At 51.2% G+C, this 19,458-nt stretch overlaps 2 protein-coding genes across 2 annotated transcripts in view; one reads left to right on the top strand and one right to left on the bottom strand.

The window, feature by feature from the left end:
- CSMD2 (CUB and Sushi multiple domains 2) overlaps positions 1-19,458 on the bottom strand; it is a 667,758-nt gene that overhangs the window by 355,438 nt on the left and 292,862 nt on the right. The window lies entirely within an intron of this gene.
- Positions 10,855-11,591, top strand: HMGB4 (high mobility group box 4). The gene has a single exon (XM_004332259.3). The coding sequence runs from the start codon at positions 10,980-10,982 to the stop codon at positions 11,535-11,537; it is 558 nt and encodes a 185-aa protein (XP_004332307.2). The 5' UTR covers positions 10,855-10,979; the 3' UTR covers positions 11,538-11,591.

The raw sequence follows: 19,458 nt of genomic DNA, 5'->3' as shown, positions 1-19,458 counted from the left end.
ACAGCTCAGTGGCATGCCATTCTCTCACTCACTCACACCTAATATTTAGGAAGCAATTCTTTTCAGAGCATCTCCTTCATGGAACCATGTCAAAGCATTCAATTTAGTTTCCAGACATGCAACTATACTTCCTTTCACACTCATATTTCATCAGTTTATGTGATGTTTAATAAGTCACATAATTATAATACCAAGTATGACTGGTATTGAGAGAGTTGGCAATGAACCCATCTGATTCTCAGAAAGTGCAAGGCTCAGCTGGTGGGAGGACGGAGTGCACAGGCATTGGGGGTGGGGGAAGGAGACAGCCCGCAGGCTGCCAGCGCTGAGTGCCACAGGGCCTCGGGCAGGAGGATCCATCAAGCCTGGGAGCGCCAGCTACTCCAGGGAGCTGCGTGGGGGGAGACGGTTAAAGCACTTTTATGACACATGCTTTGTGAATGAATGAATGAATGAATGAATGAGCGAACATGCAAATGACAGTGTCTTGCTTTCAACAGTGGGGCATCTTTTCTAATGCTATCCCCTTTGAGATCGGAAGAGTGGGAAACAGCCAGTCTTAACATCATACTTGAGAATTTCAGAGGCTTTCCAGGTCTGCTGCCTGGCTCTGCACGAATCCCAGCTCCAGCATTATGGACACATGGTCAGTCAAGGTGTGTTCTGAATGTTTCTGAAGATCAAGAACTCACCTCCCAGCCAAACTCTCCCTGTCCACTTTGACCCACCCCACCCTTCTTCTAGCGACTTCCTTTTCATCCATCCTGTGTCGTCTCACAGCCACTGGATCCCGGAAGCCAGGTGGGCTTCTCCCTGGTACCTCCTTTTCTCTTGCAAAGAGTCCTTACACTTGGTCCATCCCAGTGCTTGTCTCATCACGCATCGCGCAGGGATGTGCTTCCCCACCAAACCGCGAGCTCCCTGAAGACCGGAGCTGTTCCTTTCTTGTTTGGTTCTTCCCTCAGTACCTTGTGAGTGTCTGACACATGGGAAAGGCTCGAGAAATACTGCTCACGGGAAGAAGGAACACTGAAATAAATGAACGGATGAATGAGGTCCTGCGGGAGGAAGCAGAGGGCATACGTGGGGAGAGCAGAGGAAAAGGCAGGTGAGCAGGGAAGCCTGGGGGACAGCGGGGAGGGGCTCGGAGGCCACACGGGGCTCCATCCCGGCCTCCCGTGAAGACGTGCGGCCCCAGCCCCTTGGGCCCTCAGCCCTCACTCTGTTCCCCATGTTCTGGGCGGCTGCTGGCACCTTCTGGGGAAACTCTTCTCAGGGTGACGTGGCCTCAGTGCAGCAACGGTGGAGTCTGATAATCAACGTGGGCAAATGTTCCCTCTGTCCCAGAAGCAACTCAATAAACTCGACAAATTATCATCGTTCTTCCCTGCTCGGCTAATTGAGAGCTCCAGGGAACCCACACAAACTACATCAGGTACATGCTTGTCCTCCAGACGCACTGCTCCCCGGAGGGTGTGTGTCTGAGCCCGGGAGGGCTGGGGGACGGAGCTCCTGGCTGTGTTTGCTGTCGGGATGAGAGTGTTACCACGATGTCCTGGGGCTGTGAGTTGGGGGAAACACAGTGGGAAGGTCTGGGGAGTGGCTTGGGGCGCGTTGGTTCCTTCCACTCCCAGCTCAGCTTCTCAGCGGGCAGGGCTGCTGGGTGAGGGGTGTCCTGCCTCTGTGGAGAGACCGTGCCCATGATGCTAAAGGGAATGGGGTTGGGTCTGGAGATGGGCACTGGCGCTGGGGGCCAAGCTCTGGGCAGGGAGGGGGCTTGTGGTGGCTTCCCCACAGCCTTTCAGGGGATGCCCAACTCTCTCCTCTTCTGTCTCCAGGTCTAACTATCAGGCAGTTCTACTCTTTTCTGAGTGCTAGAAGCCTCTGAAGATCAGTCTCCCTCCCTCGACACACAGCTCTGGGAAGGGGCAGCCTCGTGACACTAGGCCACAGCTGAATGGAGTGGGGCGGCCATGTGACCCAAGCTGGGCCAATCACCTAACGAGACCGTGCACGCACAGTGACTGACAGAAGGCCTCACAGGCCTAGCTCTCCCACGGAAGATTTGGGAAAAGGGTGTCCCAGCATCATCTCTCCCACCTCTGTTCCTGCCCCCCACCCCATCACTCTTATAAGATCCATCCTCCTCCAGGTCCCGCTCCAGTCTGACTGGGACAGAATCTAAGAGCAGTCTGGGTCCCGACCAGCTGCTGGGCCCTCAGCTGGCCGTTCCCTGCCCCCAGCCCGAGTCTCTGTTGCCATAGATTAGACCTGAGATCCAGCCTGCAGACCTGATGGTCCCCATGCCTGAAGATGTCAAAGCCCACCCCCACCAGGCTTCACCCGGGAACAGGGTGCTGGCCTCAGGAGTCTCGTGACCAAGGTGTGCTCACACGCCACCTGGACACTCTTCCCTTACTGGCTCAGGTCTCTGTCTAGGTGGAGACACCACCTGCCTGGTTCATCACCTGTCTTGTTCTCCTACAGAGGCAATAGGCTTAAGAAGGTCAGGGTTAAAGGCCAGGTCTCTAAAATCAGACAGGCCTGTATTTGAATCTGGGCTTGACTGTTATCTAGTTGTGAAATGTGGGCATGTACTACGAATTCTCTGGGCCTCGGTTTCTTCATCTGTGCAATGGGATTCTGTGCTCTTGCACATAACGCATCCAGGCCTGTGCCTGACACGTTAGGTATCTCACAAATGTGAACTATTTTACTCCCTTGCTTAGGTCTGAGAAGAGAGGAGATGGGATCTTATCAGTGCCTTGAACCCTAGCCTCCAGAGAACACAGGGATTAAGGAGACCCCAGACTAGTGTGGCCTCATTTCCCTGGGGAAATAAGGATGCCTGCATCCGCTCTGGTGAGAGCATAGTGCAGGGGTGAAAGGGCAGGGCACCCTGCGGCACCAGCACAGCCAGCACACTGGGCAGCCACCTTCCTTCCCGCCCTCAGGCAGCCCCAGCCTGGCCTCCACGGGCTCGTGCTTACTCAGCCTTGCCCAGTTTCCGACTGTCACTGTAACAAGAATCGGAGAAGGGACCTGCCCCCATTCCAGGGAGGGTGGCAATGTACGCCTTGCAGAGGCCTCTGGGGATTAAATCTGGATAATACTTCTTATCCAGAGGAAATGTTTGCAGATGGCTTATCGAGGAGCCTCCCACGCCAGCCTTTGCCTGCCACTCCATTGCCATTCTGAGTTTGAGCATCCTCAACGTTCCCCCTCCCCCTCCCCCTCCAGGAGGCAGCTAGCCGGCCCTGCCTGACGGTTCAGCAGCTCTGAAGCCCTGGTTGAGGAAGTGAACCTCCCAGGCGGCTGGAGAATGAATGGGTTAAACCGTCTCAGGGATCGGGGTTGCTAAGGTCAGTGAGGAAGCTATCGTACAGTCAGATGGAGCCGGATTCCCATCCTGCCTCCACATCCATGGGCTCTGTGACCTGGGGAGGCTGCTTTCCCTCTCTGAGCCTCTCTCGCCCCAGGGTGCATCTCATAGTGTGACTATGATGATTCAAGGTGCTGCAGGGATGCTCATAAACTCCTGCCGAGGCTTTAAGACACAGCAGCCATCATTCCTGGTCATGTCAGAGCTCCGTGCAGCAAGGGAAACTCGTGGGCAAAGGATCTAACCTTTACTGAATCCAAAGCAGTCTGGGGCAGAGATTAAGCACATGGGCCCTGGAAGGCACCTGCCTAGGTGCAAGTCTTGGCTCTACACTTCCCAGCTGTCTAACTTTGGGCAGGTAACTGGCCTGCTTTGCACCTCGGTCTCCCCACGTATTTAATATGGGTAACAACAGCACGCGCCTCATAGAACTCTAGGAGGTTTACGCGAGATAGTGGGTTTACAAGCTCTGAGCACAGGGCTTGGCACATAGCAAGTGCTCAAGAAGCATTCGCTGTCCTGGAGGGCCCACCACGTGCCAGTGCTGTCTGTACGCTACCTGAACAACACACCAGAGACCCCGCCGTTAGCACGGTGGAGCCAACACAAGCAGAGGGGAGAGGAGAGAGACAGGAAGGAAGACTTGGAAATGGGGGAGGGGAGAGTTCCTGTCTTATATCACTCACCCCCAGCACATCTAAGTTAACGTCTTATATTCGTGGTTTCAAGTGGCGGAAACCCTGATTAAATCGGCGTGGAGTAGAGAAGAAATTACCTGCTGCCACAGTCACGATGCAGCTGCCCGGGGATGACTAAACCCAGGGACTCAGATGCCGCAGGCCCGTCTCTGGGTCCGTCTGTGCTGTGCTCTGTCTCTGGTTCATCCTCGCTACTGCAGATGGTGCCGCTAGAGGCTGGGACTGTGGCCATACTTAGCAGCTCCCTGATTCACTCTCCCAGCTTCACCCCCAGAGAGAAAGCGAAGATCTCTTCCCTTGGGTTCAATTAGGAAAAGCTCGCTGGGAGCCTCTGATTAGTCTAGCTGGGGTTGTGTCCACACCTGGGGCCGAGGGCATGGGCCCCTACTAGAGCTCCATGACTGGTTCTGGGGACAGTTCTCCCAAAGAAGGAATGGGCTCGAAAGAAGGGAGGGGTGCCAGGCAGATAAAAGATGTCCACTGTGGTTGAAAGAGGCAGGGGTTTGGACAGAAAGATCAGGGGCCACTCTTCCTAGTCTGTGGTGTCAGGGAGGGGCTTTGTCAAGGCCCGTGAGGGGTACCCACAGCTGGCTGTGGGGGTTATCTTCTCAGAGGTGGTCTTGCTCTAGCTCTCATCCTCTCCCCCTCTGCCAAAGGTAAACCTGCCAAAGGTAAACACGTATGCCTGGTCCCCCGCATGCTGACCCCATTCTTACACCTGATCATCTGTCCCATTTCCTGTCCACCTGTTCACTAGCCCACTGGGCTAGGTGCTGACCCCGTACTTGGCTTCGGCTAGCCTCTGCCCATGAGCGTGGACCCAGGCTCCGTGTGTACCTGCCGAGGGGTTCAGTGGGCCATCCGGGTCAGTCTACATGCTGAACTCGGGGCATCTTATGACCTGGGGATAACTTCACCAGATGCATCTGGAATCAGGATCAACCCAGATGGGAAAAGTCTCCCCAGAACCCGGTAAGTGTTGAGATTCAGACACCTTCTCTCTTTCCACCTGCTCTCCTCCTGCAGTATTTGGCCTTGTTCCTTGCCAGCTTCCCCTTCTCCTTGGCCCCAAGGGAGTTCCTAGACGCTCAGTAGAGGTTAAACACATAGACTTTGGAGTCAAACCAACCTGAGTTTGAGGCCTGGCTCTGCCACTCATTGCTGTGAAATGAGAACAGAGTTGCAAAGACAGTACAGAAATTTCCTGTATACCCCTCCCCCAGCTTCCCCTAATATTAGCATCTAACATGACCATGGTCCATGTATCAAAACTAAGAAATCAACATTGGTACTGTACCATTAGCTCAATGGAAGACTTTATTCACATTTCCCCAGTTTTTCTGCTAACGTTCCCTAGTTTTTGTTCCAGGATCCAATCCAGCGTTTCTCATCTGCCCTGGACATATTAATCTCTCTCTCTCTAGGCTTCTGGAGGTGATCTACCTAAAGCATTAACATCATTTGTATTAAACTACCATGGTCACATCTGACTAACATTTCTTGGCATGAGGTCCATGCCAAAGAGCCTAACCCTGCTCATGACCATGTCTTCCCCACCGGTCTGGCTTCCAGGAAATTTCAGATGCCTCCTACCACCACCAATCCTGAGACGTATCCATCCCTCCAACACGGCTTACCGATGGCCATTAAAGCAGCAACCGCAATGCTCCAGCAACTCAGCTACTGGTTGAAATGTGTGTGTGTGCGGGAGCACACGTGTGCACATGAGTGATGAGTGAGCGAGTGAATGAACTGAAAGTATAAAAGAGTGAATTAACTGGTAAGCCAGTGAGCGAATCAGTGACTTAATGAGTCAGCGAGAGAGTGAAGTGTGTAAAATTGACTAGGTCGTCCTCCCGACCCCCTCCAGTAATCCATTAAGCGGCGGCATACATTCCTCATCGCTGTTAACACAAGCAGGGGTTAAGAACTGCACAGGAATAGTTACAGACCACCAGTTGGATACCGTGTTCCTTTCTTATTGCTGCTTTCACAAATGACTGCAAATGTAGTGGCTTAAAACAACACAGATTAATTATCTGACAGTTCTGGAGGCCAGAAGTCCCAAATGGGTGTCACTGCGCCAAGGTCAAGGTGTCTGTGGGGCTGTACTCTCTCCGGAGGCTCTAGGGGTGAATCCGTTGGCTTGCCTTTCCTGGCTTCTAGTGGTTACCTTCCTTTCTTGGCCTGTGGTCTCTTTCTGTATCTTCAAAGCCAACCGTGTAGCATCTTCAAATCTCTCTCTGACTCTGACCCTCTGCATCTGTCATCATATCTCCATCTCTAACTCTGAAACTCCTGCCTTTCTCTGATATTGACCCATGTGATTACATCAGCCCCACTCAGACAGTCCAGGATAATCTTCCCAACCCCAAATCTTTAACATAATCATATCTGCGAAGTTCCTTTTGCCATGTAAGGTAACATATTCATGGGCTTTGGGGCCTAGGATGTGGACATCTTCGTGGAGCCATTCTTCTACGTGCCACAGATGCTTTGCTCTGAGGTCAAGTGCAGCACTGATTCCCACCCTAAAGGAGAAAGGGCAGCAGGGGGATGGAGAGAGCATCACGGCGTGTATCACGTGCCCCTGCCATGTACTTCTTCTCCTCATGTTGTTGCTGTTATGGCCTGGGATTTAAAAAATTTCCCCAAATTTGATGCTTGCCCCCAAACTTGAGAAACACTGTGACAGATGATATGCCAGGAGCATATGCTGCTACAATTGAGGATAAAATTTGCCCTAGGATTCCTGGAGAAGGATTAGAAGTGGGGTGCCTCAACCCTGGGTGCACACTCCCATCAGCTGGGGAGATTAAAAAAAACTTATTTTGAAATGAGCATGGAATTGCAAAGACAGTATAGAAATTTCCTGTATACCCCTCCCCTAGCTTCCCTTAATATTAGCATCTTACATAACCATGATCCATGTAGCAAAACTAAGAAACCGCACCGGTACATTAATATTGGCTCGATGGAAGACTTTATCGCATCTCCCCAGGTTTCCCACTAGGGCTCCTTTTTGCTCCAGGATCCAGTCCAGCATTTCTCTTGCATGGGGGCACCATGTCTACAGAGTCTCCTCCAGTCTGTCGGCTTCTCAGGCTTTCCTTGTTTTCTCAAGACCTTGAGACTTTTGTACTGGTCAAGTATTTTGTAGACTGACCTTTAATTCGGGTTGGTCTAATATTTTCTCACGATTAGACCAGGGTTATGGATTTGGGGGAAGAATACCACTGGGTGAGATGCTCTTATTATCGCATCATCGAAGGGGGTGTGTGATATCAGCGGGGCCTATTACTGATAGTCTTTGCTTTGATCCCTTGGTTACAGTGGTATCTGCCCCCTTCCTCCACTATAAGGAGTTGGTGTTACCGCTGCCGAGAAAGAGGCTCTCACCACCTCCAAGGTGTGTGTGGGGGGGTCCATCCCAACCCGCCTAAACAGTGTTTTCCAAATCCACCCATGGATTGTGACCCATTTGCAGGTCATAAGCTCAGACCGTGGGGTGCATTTTAAAGAAAAAAATAAAATAGAGGAGACTATGACAGCATAGAATGGAGAAGAAAAGAGGACGTCACACACATAGTAGGTATAGTTTCGTAAAACTTCTGTTTCTGCAAACTTTATGTGCTCAGAGACCTCATCTTTACAATGGGGATAAAAGTAGCATGCCCTGACTCGCACCCCACACACAGGGCTGTCACGAGGATTAGATGGGCTGATGTGGGTGAAGTGCTTAGAACAGAGGCACACGTTAGGCACTGTATCAATTATTATTATGAAGTGTGCATGTGCATAAATGGGTTACGGTGTAAAATTCGTTTCTTCTTGTAGACTGCAATCCAAAAGTCTGCAAATACTGAACTCACATCTCTAGACCGGGGTGGGCAGGCTTACGAGCCCCAACCCAACGCCTGTGTTTGTGAAGTTTCACTGGTGCACAGCCACTCGTTCGTTTACGTGTTGTCTTTTGAGCTATGATGGCAGAGCCGAGAACTTGCAACAGAAAATGCACGGCCCACAAAGCCTGCACTGTTTACTACCTGGACCTCCAGAGCAGCACCCCTGCCTGCAGGTCATCTCATGGTACAAAGGACATTAGACACTTCTTCCTAAGCCACGTGGCCTTGTCCTGCCACCGCCCGGCAGGCACACCGGCCCCTGCAGGCCCCTCTGGGCCGTGTGACTGCCCAGCGCTCAGGCCTCCAGAAGCTCGATACCCTTCTGCTTTGGATGGATGCCCACACTTGCTTTATTTATCCACCTCCGCTGTGAAACCTCCGCTGTTCACGCTGGAAGGTTAGAAACACAGCACACTGGTCGGGGTCCCAGCAGGAAACAGATGGCCACTCGAATTAGAATAATCTGAGGAGTGTTTAACAAAGAGGCTATTTACAGAGGGATGGGCAAGGTGTTGGAAAGCCACAAGGGAGAGCTGAATCCTCAGAGGCTAGTAAAGGTGGAGCTCTTACCACCCTCAGCAGGGGCGACAAGGAGAGGGAACCTGGAAGGAGAGTCATTTCCAGAGGATGCCTTAAGAGGAGATGGGGCTTTCAGCCTCCCTGGGGCTGGGGAGCCAGTTCCAGGCAATCCCGCGGGGAGGGAGCCAGAGAGTAACTGCCTTGACCTCACCTCCCTCCCTCCCTCCCTGATGTCCTGTTGGGGTCCCCATTGGTCAAACTGAAGTGGAAGCCGGAGAGCATAGGAGCCACTGATGTGGTCCACATGGGTCAGCTTCCCAGGACAGGGAGCATGCTGGGGAAGGATGGAAAGGAGCAAACCTCAGATGCCAGCGCACACAGCATCGATTTAGAAAGTCTGGTGTATTTACTTCTCCCGCAGCTCCACTAGACAAAGGGGTGCCCCGCTTCACCCCGCCAAGTCGGGAATGTGGCCCCAACACCAAAGGACTGTCATAGGTTTCACCTTAACTGTCTTCCCTTCCTAGATCTGCTAGGCTCCGGGTGGCTCTCATGGAGTTAATGTTCCTGGACCTTATCGTCCTAAGAGGGGGCAGAAGGTTGTGAACAGAGGCACAGAGAAGCTGCTGGGCGTTTTGTGAGTCTGAGCTAAAGCTGATTATCACGTCTGGATGTTACGCAAGTTCCTCCTCACAACCCAGCCTTCTAGCCCAGGAAGGAGCTGTGTCTCATTCATCTTGTTAGCCCAGCTCAAGTCCAACAGACAGACGAGCCAACCTCTGGCCACCGTGGGACAAAGAACCCTAGCGGCAAAAAGCTCCCTAGGCTGAGAAGTGTCCCCAGATTAAACTGTTCCCACTGGCCAGACCTCTCTGCCCCCACCGCTGGCCCGGACACCCTGACCTGGCATCTGGTATCTCACGGGCTCCCCAGTCCGGCCACGGAACTACATCATGTCACCGCGAGGGTCTTTCCTGGCCCGTGGAACACTGATTCCACATCACTGATTTCATAGATGAAACATCATAGGCTTACAGGAAGGAAGGGACTGGCTTGGGTAGCCCAGCCGCCTCGTGGCGAGCTGGGACTAGAATTCAGGCTTGGAGACTCTAGTCAATATCCATCTTTCTTTTATGTAAGATGGAAGGTGAAATCGGTTGTGGAGCCTTGGAAATGGCCTTGGCCAAAATTCAAAATGTGGTCTAGCCTCAGGCAAGTTTCAGTGTCAGACTCAGCTCAGCTGCTGAGGCCACGCACCCGGACCCTAGGCCCCCCAGGCAGCTGTTCTGTGCAGGTGGCATGAAGCAGAGGCTCCGGTCCGGCAAATCGGTTCAAATCCAGATCCAACCTGTTAGTGGCTGTTTTACCTGAAACAGGTTAATTTTATGTTAATGAGACTCAGTGTTCCAGTCCTGTAAACCTGGCTCTGTCATCAAGCACTGAGTGGTATCAACTCCACGACCAGGTAAGCAAGGACTTCGCAATGTCCAAAGGTCCATAAATGACACTTTTCTTTTCTTTTCCCTCCAGCTGGAAGACTGACGGAACATTTGCAACTTTTTTCTCAAAAAGCCAGAGGCCGACTCGTTTGAGTGAAGCTGCTAGGGCTCTGTGCTCTAGCCCCAAGAAAGGGGGACCCCCGGGATAAAGGCAGGGGGGCCTCCTGATAGGCCAAGGATTCTGCCTCATTTTCATGTACTCAGGCGTAATTAGTAAAATCTTAAGGTTCTCCTCCCGTCTTCCCTAACCTCCGCCCCACCCCCAATTTCCTCAGAGAAATGAAGAGTTCAGATGTATAGGCCAAGTGCTTGGGTTTTAAATTAGACGACTTTGTCCTGACAGGAACCGAGTCACAGCTGCCACACCTGATTATTTTTAGAGTTACTACTAAACTCTTTGTACAGGATGAGCTGCCACTGTTCAAGGCAAACAGAAAGACTTCACATTTCATCATGACAGCTCTGGAGCCATCCACCTCCTCGTGTTCATTATTTCCAACCTGTCTTTGGAAGGGATGAGGCGGCATCTTGACAATCGTACGGCGGGGATGGCAGACCCCGTGGCTTGTTACTACATCCGAGGGATGGAAAGCTCCCCAACTGAGCAAAGCCCACTGCCTCCAGGAAACCAAGGAGAAACATTCCGGGGGGGCGGGTACCGCTCCAGAGCCTTCTCTGCATGAACCATTATCTTTAACGAGAAGCAAAATGTGATCGCCAAGTAGCCAACCAGTAAGAGCACCTGTATGCAAATGCCACCAGCACTGGCCTGGAGTGGCCAGCTTGTGAGTGATGTCACAATCCCCTCTGACCCAACAATGCCACCACCACTGAAAAGGGGACCCCTGCCTGCAGCTCTTACAGAGAGAAACATTCACCACCAGCAGAGCACCTTCTAATTGCTCCTGGAGTGTGGCAGACAAAAGTCTCTGCCGTCTGAGTTACTAGATGCAGAAAATAAAATGATCTTACGAACATGGGAAGAGAAGTCCAGCTAAGGCCCAAGGCAAATGTCTCTTCTTATATCCACTTTTTGCTGGATTACAGAAACAAGTTCATGGAGCAGAAGCCAAACACCCACCTTGGCTTTAAAGAGTTCTCTAGAAAGTGTTCGGAGAAATGGAGGTCTATCTCAAAGCACGAAAAGGCCAAATATGAAGCCCTGGCTAAGCTCGACAAAGCCCGATACCAGGAGGAGATGATGAATTACCCTGGCAGGAAGAAGAAGAGAAAGCGGGACCCCGGCGCACCCAGACGACCTCCATCGTCCTTCCTACTCTTCTGCCAAGACCACTACGCCCAGCTCAAGTGGGAGAATCCAAACTGGTCAGTAGTGCAGGTGGCAAAGGCCTCGGGGAAGATGTGGTCAGCAATGACAGCCTACGACAAGCAGCCCTATGAACAAAGGGCAGCTTTCCTGAGAGCAAAGTACCAAGAGGAACTGGGCATCTACCGTAAGGCCAGGAAGAAGAGCCTCCAAAGGTCGGCTAAGAACCGGCGCAGACGGTTCAAAGAAACTGTCAGACGCAACTGATGGATCCAATTAGAAATAAAATGCCATTCTCCGGTACTGCCTGTCCCTGGTCTCTTGTGTAGCGTTAGGGGGGCCATTGCTGCCGCTTTGGGCAACAAGTGAGTGGCATGGTGGAGCTGAGATCAGGGTTTGGAAACTGATCCCAGGAGGGGCTGGCTTTGGGACAAGAGTCTGAAGAGTGTGTGGTCCGTACTTACCGGGCTCGGCTTGCGCAGGCAGGGTGGGGTGGGGATCTCCAGGTGTAAAGAAGCTAGGAGTCCTGGGGGTGGGAGCATCCTGGTCCCAAGTGGTTCTCCAGGGTGGAGGACCCTACTCAGAGTGAAGTGAGCAAACGCCAGCCCTGCCACCCTCCTCGCCAGGAGGGCAAAAGGCCTGGAGTCCAGGTCAGGCTCCCAATTCAGGCCCCAGCAGAGGCTGGGAAACGAGTTGAGGTGGGCCTTAGGGGACTCAGTGTCTCCAGGGATTCCAGAACTGGTCCTCCAGCAAGGCTTAGATACTATTAGTGGGTCAGGATGAGACTCCAGTGGTGGTCACTAGGATGAAGCATGGGGCTGATTTTATAAAAAGAGGCATCTGACTCTGCCCCAAGTACTGTAACTTGGAGAGAACCCTTTTCTTGACATTTTGGTGAGCATCTCCCCGGTCATTTTTCTGTGGACGTAAGCACAACACAGAGTGGACATTTGCTGCCTGTATGACCACCGCAGCATCCATTCCTTTTCTCCTGCTCACAGAACACCGACTCCATCCTGACCAAGGCTGGATCAGATGGAATCCCCCTGGCTACAGTGATTGGCTCAGTGACGGTCATGTGACCCAAGTTGGTCCAATCAGAGTAGACCTCAGGACTGGTGTAAGGAATCCTAGGGGAGGATGCGGCCCTGGGGGCTGTTGGCAGCCATCTGCCTCATTCTCAGGCCAAAATGTTAGTCCCTTTGGCATCCCGGACTTTTCATTGAAGATAAGCCCACACGTTTTGGATTTTGTCTAAGATAGTTTGAGTTCGGTTTTCTGTCACTTAAAATGAGTCAAAACTTGTCATTTGATACAAATGGGATTGTTCCATCTACTATGACTGTATTTTTCAGGCAATAATACACTGTGGGCAATGTTTCACACCAATCTAGATTGATATGGAATATTCTGAAATGGCCCTTGACTTCTGATATCAAAGAGACTGGGCCCAAATGCAAAATTTTTGGTCACCACGTTCTGCATGCAAAAGACTTCCTCAATTCCAGCTCTAAACCCCTATTCCCTGAGGGATCTGCATCTCTGTAGCCTGCTGTGGTTTCAAATTTTACTTTTGGAACAAAAATAAAAATATGTAGTTTTGAATAGCCTTTTAGAACTTGGTCAGCCTTTAGGGGGTGAGAGGTAATAGCGTGGAGTGATTTAGAAATTCAGGGTCTGGAACCAAGGCCATTTACGAAGGGCTCCCACGCGCCAGACCCTGTGCTGGGTACCAGGAGGCCCAATGTGGTCTACTGTTAGGTTCCTGCCCTGACGAGAGGGATGGACACGGGCACGAACCACAGTCCTACAAGGCCTGAGGAGAGTGTAGACTGCACAAAGAGCTGGGGGTGGGAGCGAATACCACCTACCAAGGCAACTGCTGAAGTCTTCATGGAGGAAGCAGCTTTACGCTCCTCGGCAACCTTGTACTTATGTTGGCCGGATTCCTGTTCCCCCTCTCCCATTCCCCACAGGTGCTGTTCCAACTTGTCTCTGCTTCCCCTCCAGCCCAACCTCCAATCTCTCAGGAGACACCCTCATTTCCTGCTTCATTGAGAATACAGAGATCATCAAACGAAGCACTGTCGGTTTTCTTCCTTCTCAACGTGTCATCCACAGCCATCTTCCCTCCTGGTCTCACGCCTCATAGCCAGAACCCTCTCACTATCCTCTTCCCCACCAACCTCGGGCCCTTGCTCCTCCTGTAAAGATGCTGACCCTCCAGCCTGTAAGCTTGCTGTCCTGACACAAGTGGTTCTGATCACTGGCAGGACCTTGGGCAAGTAAGTTCTCGTTCCTCTGTCTCAGGTTTCTCATCTGTGCAAAGGGGATGATGCCTGCCCCTCAGGTTGTTTTAGTGATTAAATGATGTAACACACGCAAAAGCATTTGGCACGGTCCTTAGCACATAAAAGGTACTGTGGTTGACCTTCTAGGGCGGCTGTCCTATGATTTCCCCCTCCTGGTGTTCACACCCTGGTACGACCCCCCTCCCATTAAATGTGGGCAGAATCTGTGACTTCCCTTGTTTTTTTCCTTTTTTGGCCGCACCACACGGCATGCGGGATCTTAGTTCCCCGACCAGGGGTCGAACCTGCGCCCCCTGTAGTGGAAGCATGGAGTCTTAACCACTGGACCACCAGGGAAGTTCCCCTGTGACTTGCCTTTAACCAACAGAATAGGGCAGGGGAGATGGGACGTGATTTCCTCTGTGATTACACCATGGTATATAAAACTCTATCTTGCTGGTGGATTTGCTCTATAGAGATTCTTCCTGCTGGCTTGATGAAGTAAGTGGCCAAGCTGGGAAAGCCCACGTGGCAAGGAACTGTGGGGAATCTCTAGGAGTTGAAGGTGCCTCGGACCAAGAGCCAGGAAAAAACCAAAGCTCTCAGTCCTACAGACACAAGAAACTAAGTGCTGCAGCAACCACGTGAGCAGGGAAGTGTATCCTTCCCCAGCTGAGCCTCCACATGAGAACTCAGCCCTGGTTGACACCTTGACTGCAGCCTTGTGAGACCTCAAGTGGTGGACCCAGCTAAGCTGTTACCGGATTCGGACCCAGAGAAATGAGGAGATAATGAACATGTGTTGTTTTAAGCCAACAAGTTTGTGGTAATGGGCTACACAGCAATAGATAACTAATACAGTACTCAATAAATGCCGGCTTCCTTGTCATCTTAAAATAAACCATCTTTAACTTTCTTTCTCCCTCCAGCCTCTACCCCACCTGTTTAATTTCTTTTCCTTTGCTACCAACCTCTGGAAGGTGGCGGATGCCCCCCAGTGCTAATTAGATCCTGACTTGTACTCTGCAGTGGTTCCAGGGAGGCTGTCTTGTTTCCAGCCTGGCTCTTGGTGGGCAGCGGCTGTGTGTTACATGACAGTCCCCTCTGGGAAGAGGGCCCCCACACAGCTGGACCCCAGCCCTCATGCCACTCTTTTCTGGATTCCTCTGTGATTAATTACGTGAATGTGGGTGGCTAAGTCAGAGTTTTGACAACAGTTTGCAGCGCCCCCGCTGAAAACTAACTCTATTAACAGTCCTTTATGAAAAAGCCAACAGGAGGCTGTGAATCTGCTGGCTTCTGATGACTGTAATGTAATGACAGTGAAGGGGGAAGGAGGGGAGGAGGAGAAGTAGGGGGAGCCTGGGTCTAAGATAATGGGCGAGAGGAAAAGCAGGCAGAAAACCTGGTGCGGTACCAGCATTCCACGCAGACCCACTCGGCTGGGCTCAGGGGCCCCTGCCCTGGGGAAGAAGGAGGCTGAGTCTTTGGGCCCATGGCTGTCTTAATGCCTGAATCACTCCACTCTGACCCTTCTCTCCCAGAGCCTTTTCCTGTGTTCATTTATTCAGCAAATATTCATGTCAATCTTAAGCCTGCAACGTACCAGAAACTGTTCTACTACCAGGGAGGCAGCGAGGCCCCTGATCTCTTATAAATAAACAAGTCAACAAATAAACACACCAGGTCATTTTTTGATAGTGTCAAGTGCTCTGAAGAAAATAAACCGGGCTAATGAGATAAACAATGACAAGTGGGGTTGAGGGCGCTTTAAATGGGTGGTCAGGGAAGATGACATTTGGGTTTTGATTTAAAGGACGAGAAGGAGCCAGGCCTTCCAAGGCCTTAGGGAAGAGTTGTTCAAGTAGTAGGACAGCAAGTGCAAAGGTCCTGAGGCAGGAGTGAGCTTGGCATATTACACAGAGGGAGGCTAGAATGACTGGAGGGGTGAGTGAGTGGCTGAGATGCAGTTGGAGAGGACAGGCCTTGGCAAGGAGTTTATTTTGAAACCTAAGGGCTATGGGAGCCAAAGAGGCTTTTCTGCAGGGGATCCATGTGCTTCCATTTCCACTTCTGGTTAATGGTCATTCTAGCGTCTTCAAAGACTACCAAGGCCAATAAGGGGATGCTAGCGCCTCCCAGGTCTGCAAGAGAAAGAGCAAGGCTAGCGAATACCAAATCCATGACCTTCTTCCCTTTTGGAGGGGAGATAATCAGGAAGCTCCACTTGGTCCTCCTGGGAGCAGCTGTAAGCTAAAAGTCAAATGTGGAAGCTGTGAAACGTCTCTCCCTGTGATCTGTTTTCCCAGAGATGGGGGGAAGGACAGGCACGGGTGGCAAAATATTCCAGGAGCGCACTGCTTCCCAGGCCTCAGATTTCCATGTGGAGCAGCTCCCACAGTGGTTCTCAACTTTGAGGCTGCATTAGAAACACCTCAGACCTTATTAAGATACAGAATGCTGGGCCCCACCCCTGGAGTTTGATTCAATTCTTCTGGGAGTTGGGCCTAATTTGCATTAGGATAATAATCTGCATTTCTAAAAGTTCCCAGGTGGTACTGATGCTGCTGGTCCCAGGACCACAGAGGAGTCCTTTCTCCTCGCGCAGCCCTGGCATTTACTCTGAAGAGGAGGCATCACTGATCTGCCTAGTAGGTTGAGAGAGAGGAAGCGCTGGCCTGCTCTTCCCTCCTCCCCCAGCCAATCCCAGCTGCAAAGTGTGCCCAGGTCTGCTCTCCAACCAGTTCATCAGCGATAAAGGTGAAAGGTTCATCCTCATCAGTCTTTCTCTTTCATCTGCCAACTGATTCTGAACTTGACAAAGGAGTATTTATTTGTCTGTTTGTTTATTGATTTGGGGGGGCTTCCCCCAAATCCCAACGGAGGAGTCGATCCCAGTTGCAAACAATCGATTAGCATCTGGGCCACACAGCATCACTGGGATCTTAGAGTTGATTTCAGCCTCCACTAAAGCATGTTTGGGGACAAAAAGGTCCAGTTTCTGGGCCTATAAGACTGAGGACCAGGCCCCTGGCCAGGGTGAGGTCACCAGGGTGAAGTCACAAAGCCCTGGCACCTTTGTGTCTCGTCATGCACCTCTAATCACATGCCCACAAACAATACCTGCCCTCCAGGTGTGCGGGATGATAAACGAAATGTCTGGGACATCCTTGTAAATGAAGTCTGATGTGTCAGAAGTGCCCAGCAGATAGGGGTGCCTGCCCTGGTCTCTAAGGGATGCTTCAAAGGAGGAGAGAACAACACACACAAAGGCAGTTCAAGCAGGAGAAAGAGCCTGGCCAGAGGCCAAAAGGGGGTCATGTGACCCTGCAGACCGGCCTTGACCTCTGGGTGGATCAGCAGTGAGGTACTGAGCGTCCCCCTGCGGCCACCCCCTTGTAACAGTTGCCTTGCAACAGCTCCCCCTACTTGTTGCTCCCTTTCCAGTCCTTTCTCTGCTCCAGCTGGCTGAGCGATATGTGAAGACTCCTCCCCGTCAGCAGTGAAACATTTCAGTGGTTGCCCCTCACTACGGGAGTCTGACACAGGATAATCAGGCCACTGCTGCCTCACGAGTTGCACTGTCGCCCACACTCAGCTTCTGAAATGGCTCCCAGTGAACCAGGCCTTCTGGGATTCACACCCTTGTGTGATTCCTCCCTTTGAGTGTGGGCTGGACCTAATGACTTCCTTCTAATGCACAGAATAGGGCCGAAGTGACAGGATGTCTCTGCTTCGGAAGGGACTAGGCTACGAAAGTCTCTCTCTTGCTCTGTCTCTTTCTCGCTTTTGCTCAGAGCAAACCGACATGTTGAAAGCCACCCTGTAGAGAGGCCCACATGGCAAGGAATTGAGGGTGGCTTCTGGTCAATGCCCAGCAAGGAACTGAGGCCCTCAAACAGCTGGCAAGGATCTGAATCCTGCCAGCAACCGTGAGTAAGCCTGGAAGCAGACACTTTTATTGCAACTTTATGACAGGCCCGGCTAAGCCGTACCTGATTCCTGCCCCGTAGCAACTAAGGTGATAGATGTGGTTTCATGGCACTGAGGTTTGGGATAATTTGTTACAAACTGAAATAGATAATGGATACAGATTTTGGTATCAAGAGGGGAATAGTGCCATGAAAAATATCTAAAAAAGTGAGATGTCTTTGGAACCAGGCTGTGGGTAGAGGCTGGGAGTATTCTGAAGACCTTGTTAGAGAAGCCTGGACTTTGAGGATGTTGCTGGTGAAGGTTCAAAAGGAAGTGAGAACATGTTACTGGAAACTGGAAGAAAGGGATCCTTGTTATGCAGTGGAAGAAAGTTTAGCGACAATGTCGTCTGCAGGGATATGGAAGGCAGGACATGCCCCGAATCAACTTTGTGATCTAGCTAAGGAGGTGTCCAAGCAAAGGGTTGAAGGTACTGGCTGGTTTCTTCTTGCTGCTTATGTGAGAAGAGAGATAAATTGAGGGAAAGGTGGTTGAAAAGGAGCCAGACTTCATAGTTTGGAAAGTTCTCAGCCTCCCAAGACAGCAAAGGATGCTAAAATTAAGAGATGGCTTTGAGCAGTGTTGAGAAAAGGTGGTCTGGAGATAAAGCCGAGGGTGTGACTGTGCAGCCTTTGGCTAAGACCTAGGAAAGATCAAAGGACTGTAGTATTATTCAGCCACATAAAGGCCCTTTAGAGAGATTAGGGTGGGCCTTACAGATCCCCAAGATCAAACAATAGGGCCTCTGGGAAGCATATGAGCATCGTCCCTTGACCTTCTTAGCGGAAGCCCAAGGTAGAGAAGTTTAGTTCAAAGAAATCTGTGGTTGTGGCTTTTGTGTAAGAGAGCGGCTCTCGATGAAATTTACAGAAGACCCACAAAGTTTTGGAGAAAACTATTATCAGAAGAAACACTGTCAGCTTGGACTAAAAAGGACAGAGACAGTACAAAACAAAAAAGGTCACTGGCCTCCCAAAATTCTCAGCAGGAAGCAGGCTGAAGAAAAGTCAGCTTCAAACATGTACTTCCTTTCATGAAGAAAAAAAAAAAGGAAGACTCAGAGGGAGAAACCAAGAACTCAGAAGGTGCAGTTAAATATTCCCAGATTTTAAAACTAATCAAGAAACTTCCAATATATTCCTGGATGGATTTCAGAATTGTTATGGACCAGGGACTTTTTTCTGCCCCACATTGTCCCCCATTTTGAGTAAGAATGTCTAGAGCCATTACCCTGTACCTATCCCACCACTGTATGTCAGGTGAGTGGGGACAGAGAACTTGTCTGTCTAGTTTTGCAGAGCTACCGATCCAGAGTTACAGCACTCTAGGACCTGTACTCAAGGAACTACACCCAAGAGCCTCAACCACACTTGAACTTGATTTAGATGGTGAGATTCTGGACTTTGTGCTGATGCTTTCACGGGATGAGGCTTTTGGGGGCCTTGGGAAGGGGTAACTGTGTGTCGCATGTGGCAAGGACATGAATCATTGGGGGTTGGAGGGCAGCTGGCGGTAGGCAGCTTCAGAAGTGACTAAACGGTCTTTGTCTCCTGGCATTCACACCCTTGTACAGCCCCCTCCCCTGGTGTGTGGGCTGGACCTAGTGACTTCCAACACAGGGAATACAGCAAAAGTGACGGGCTGCCGCTTCTGAGATTAGCTTATAGAAGACTGTGGCTCCTGTCTTCCTCTCTCTCGGAGTCACCCTGACGAAGCCAGAAGCCATGTTGAAAGCTACCCTATGGAAAGGAACGGAGGTAGCTCTGGTCAACAGCACTGAGGAACTCAAAATCCTTCAAGGCACCCTGGGAATAAGCTTGGAGCAAATCCTTTTCCCCAGCTGAGCTTTGAGATGATCACAGCCCTGGAATACTCCTTGATGGCGGCCCTGTGAGAAACTAAGCCTGGAGAAGAACCCAGCT

Source organism: Tursiops truncatus, chromosome 1, assembly GCF_011762595.2.
Source record: "Tursiops truncatus isolate mTurTru1 chromosome 1, mTurTru1.mat.Y, whole genome shotgun sequence".
NCBI classification, from domain to species: Eukaryota; Metazoa; Chordata; class Mammalia; order Artiodactyla; family Delphinidae; genus Tursiops; species Tursiops truncatus.
Note: the sequence above shows the minus strand (reverse complement) of the source record. Positions and strands in the feature narration are given on the sequence as shown.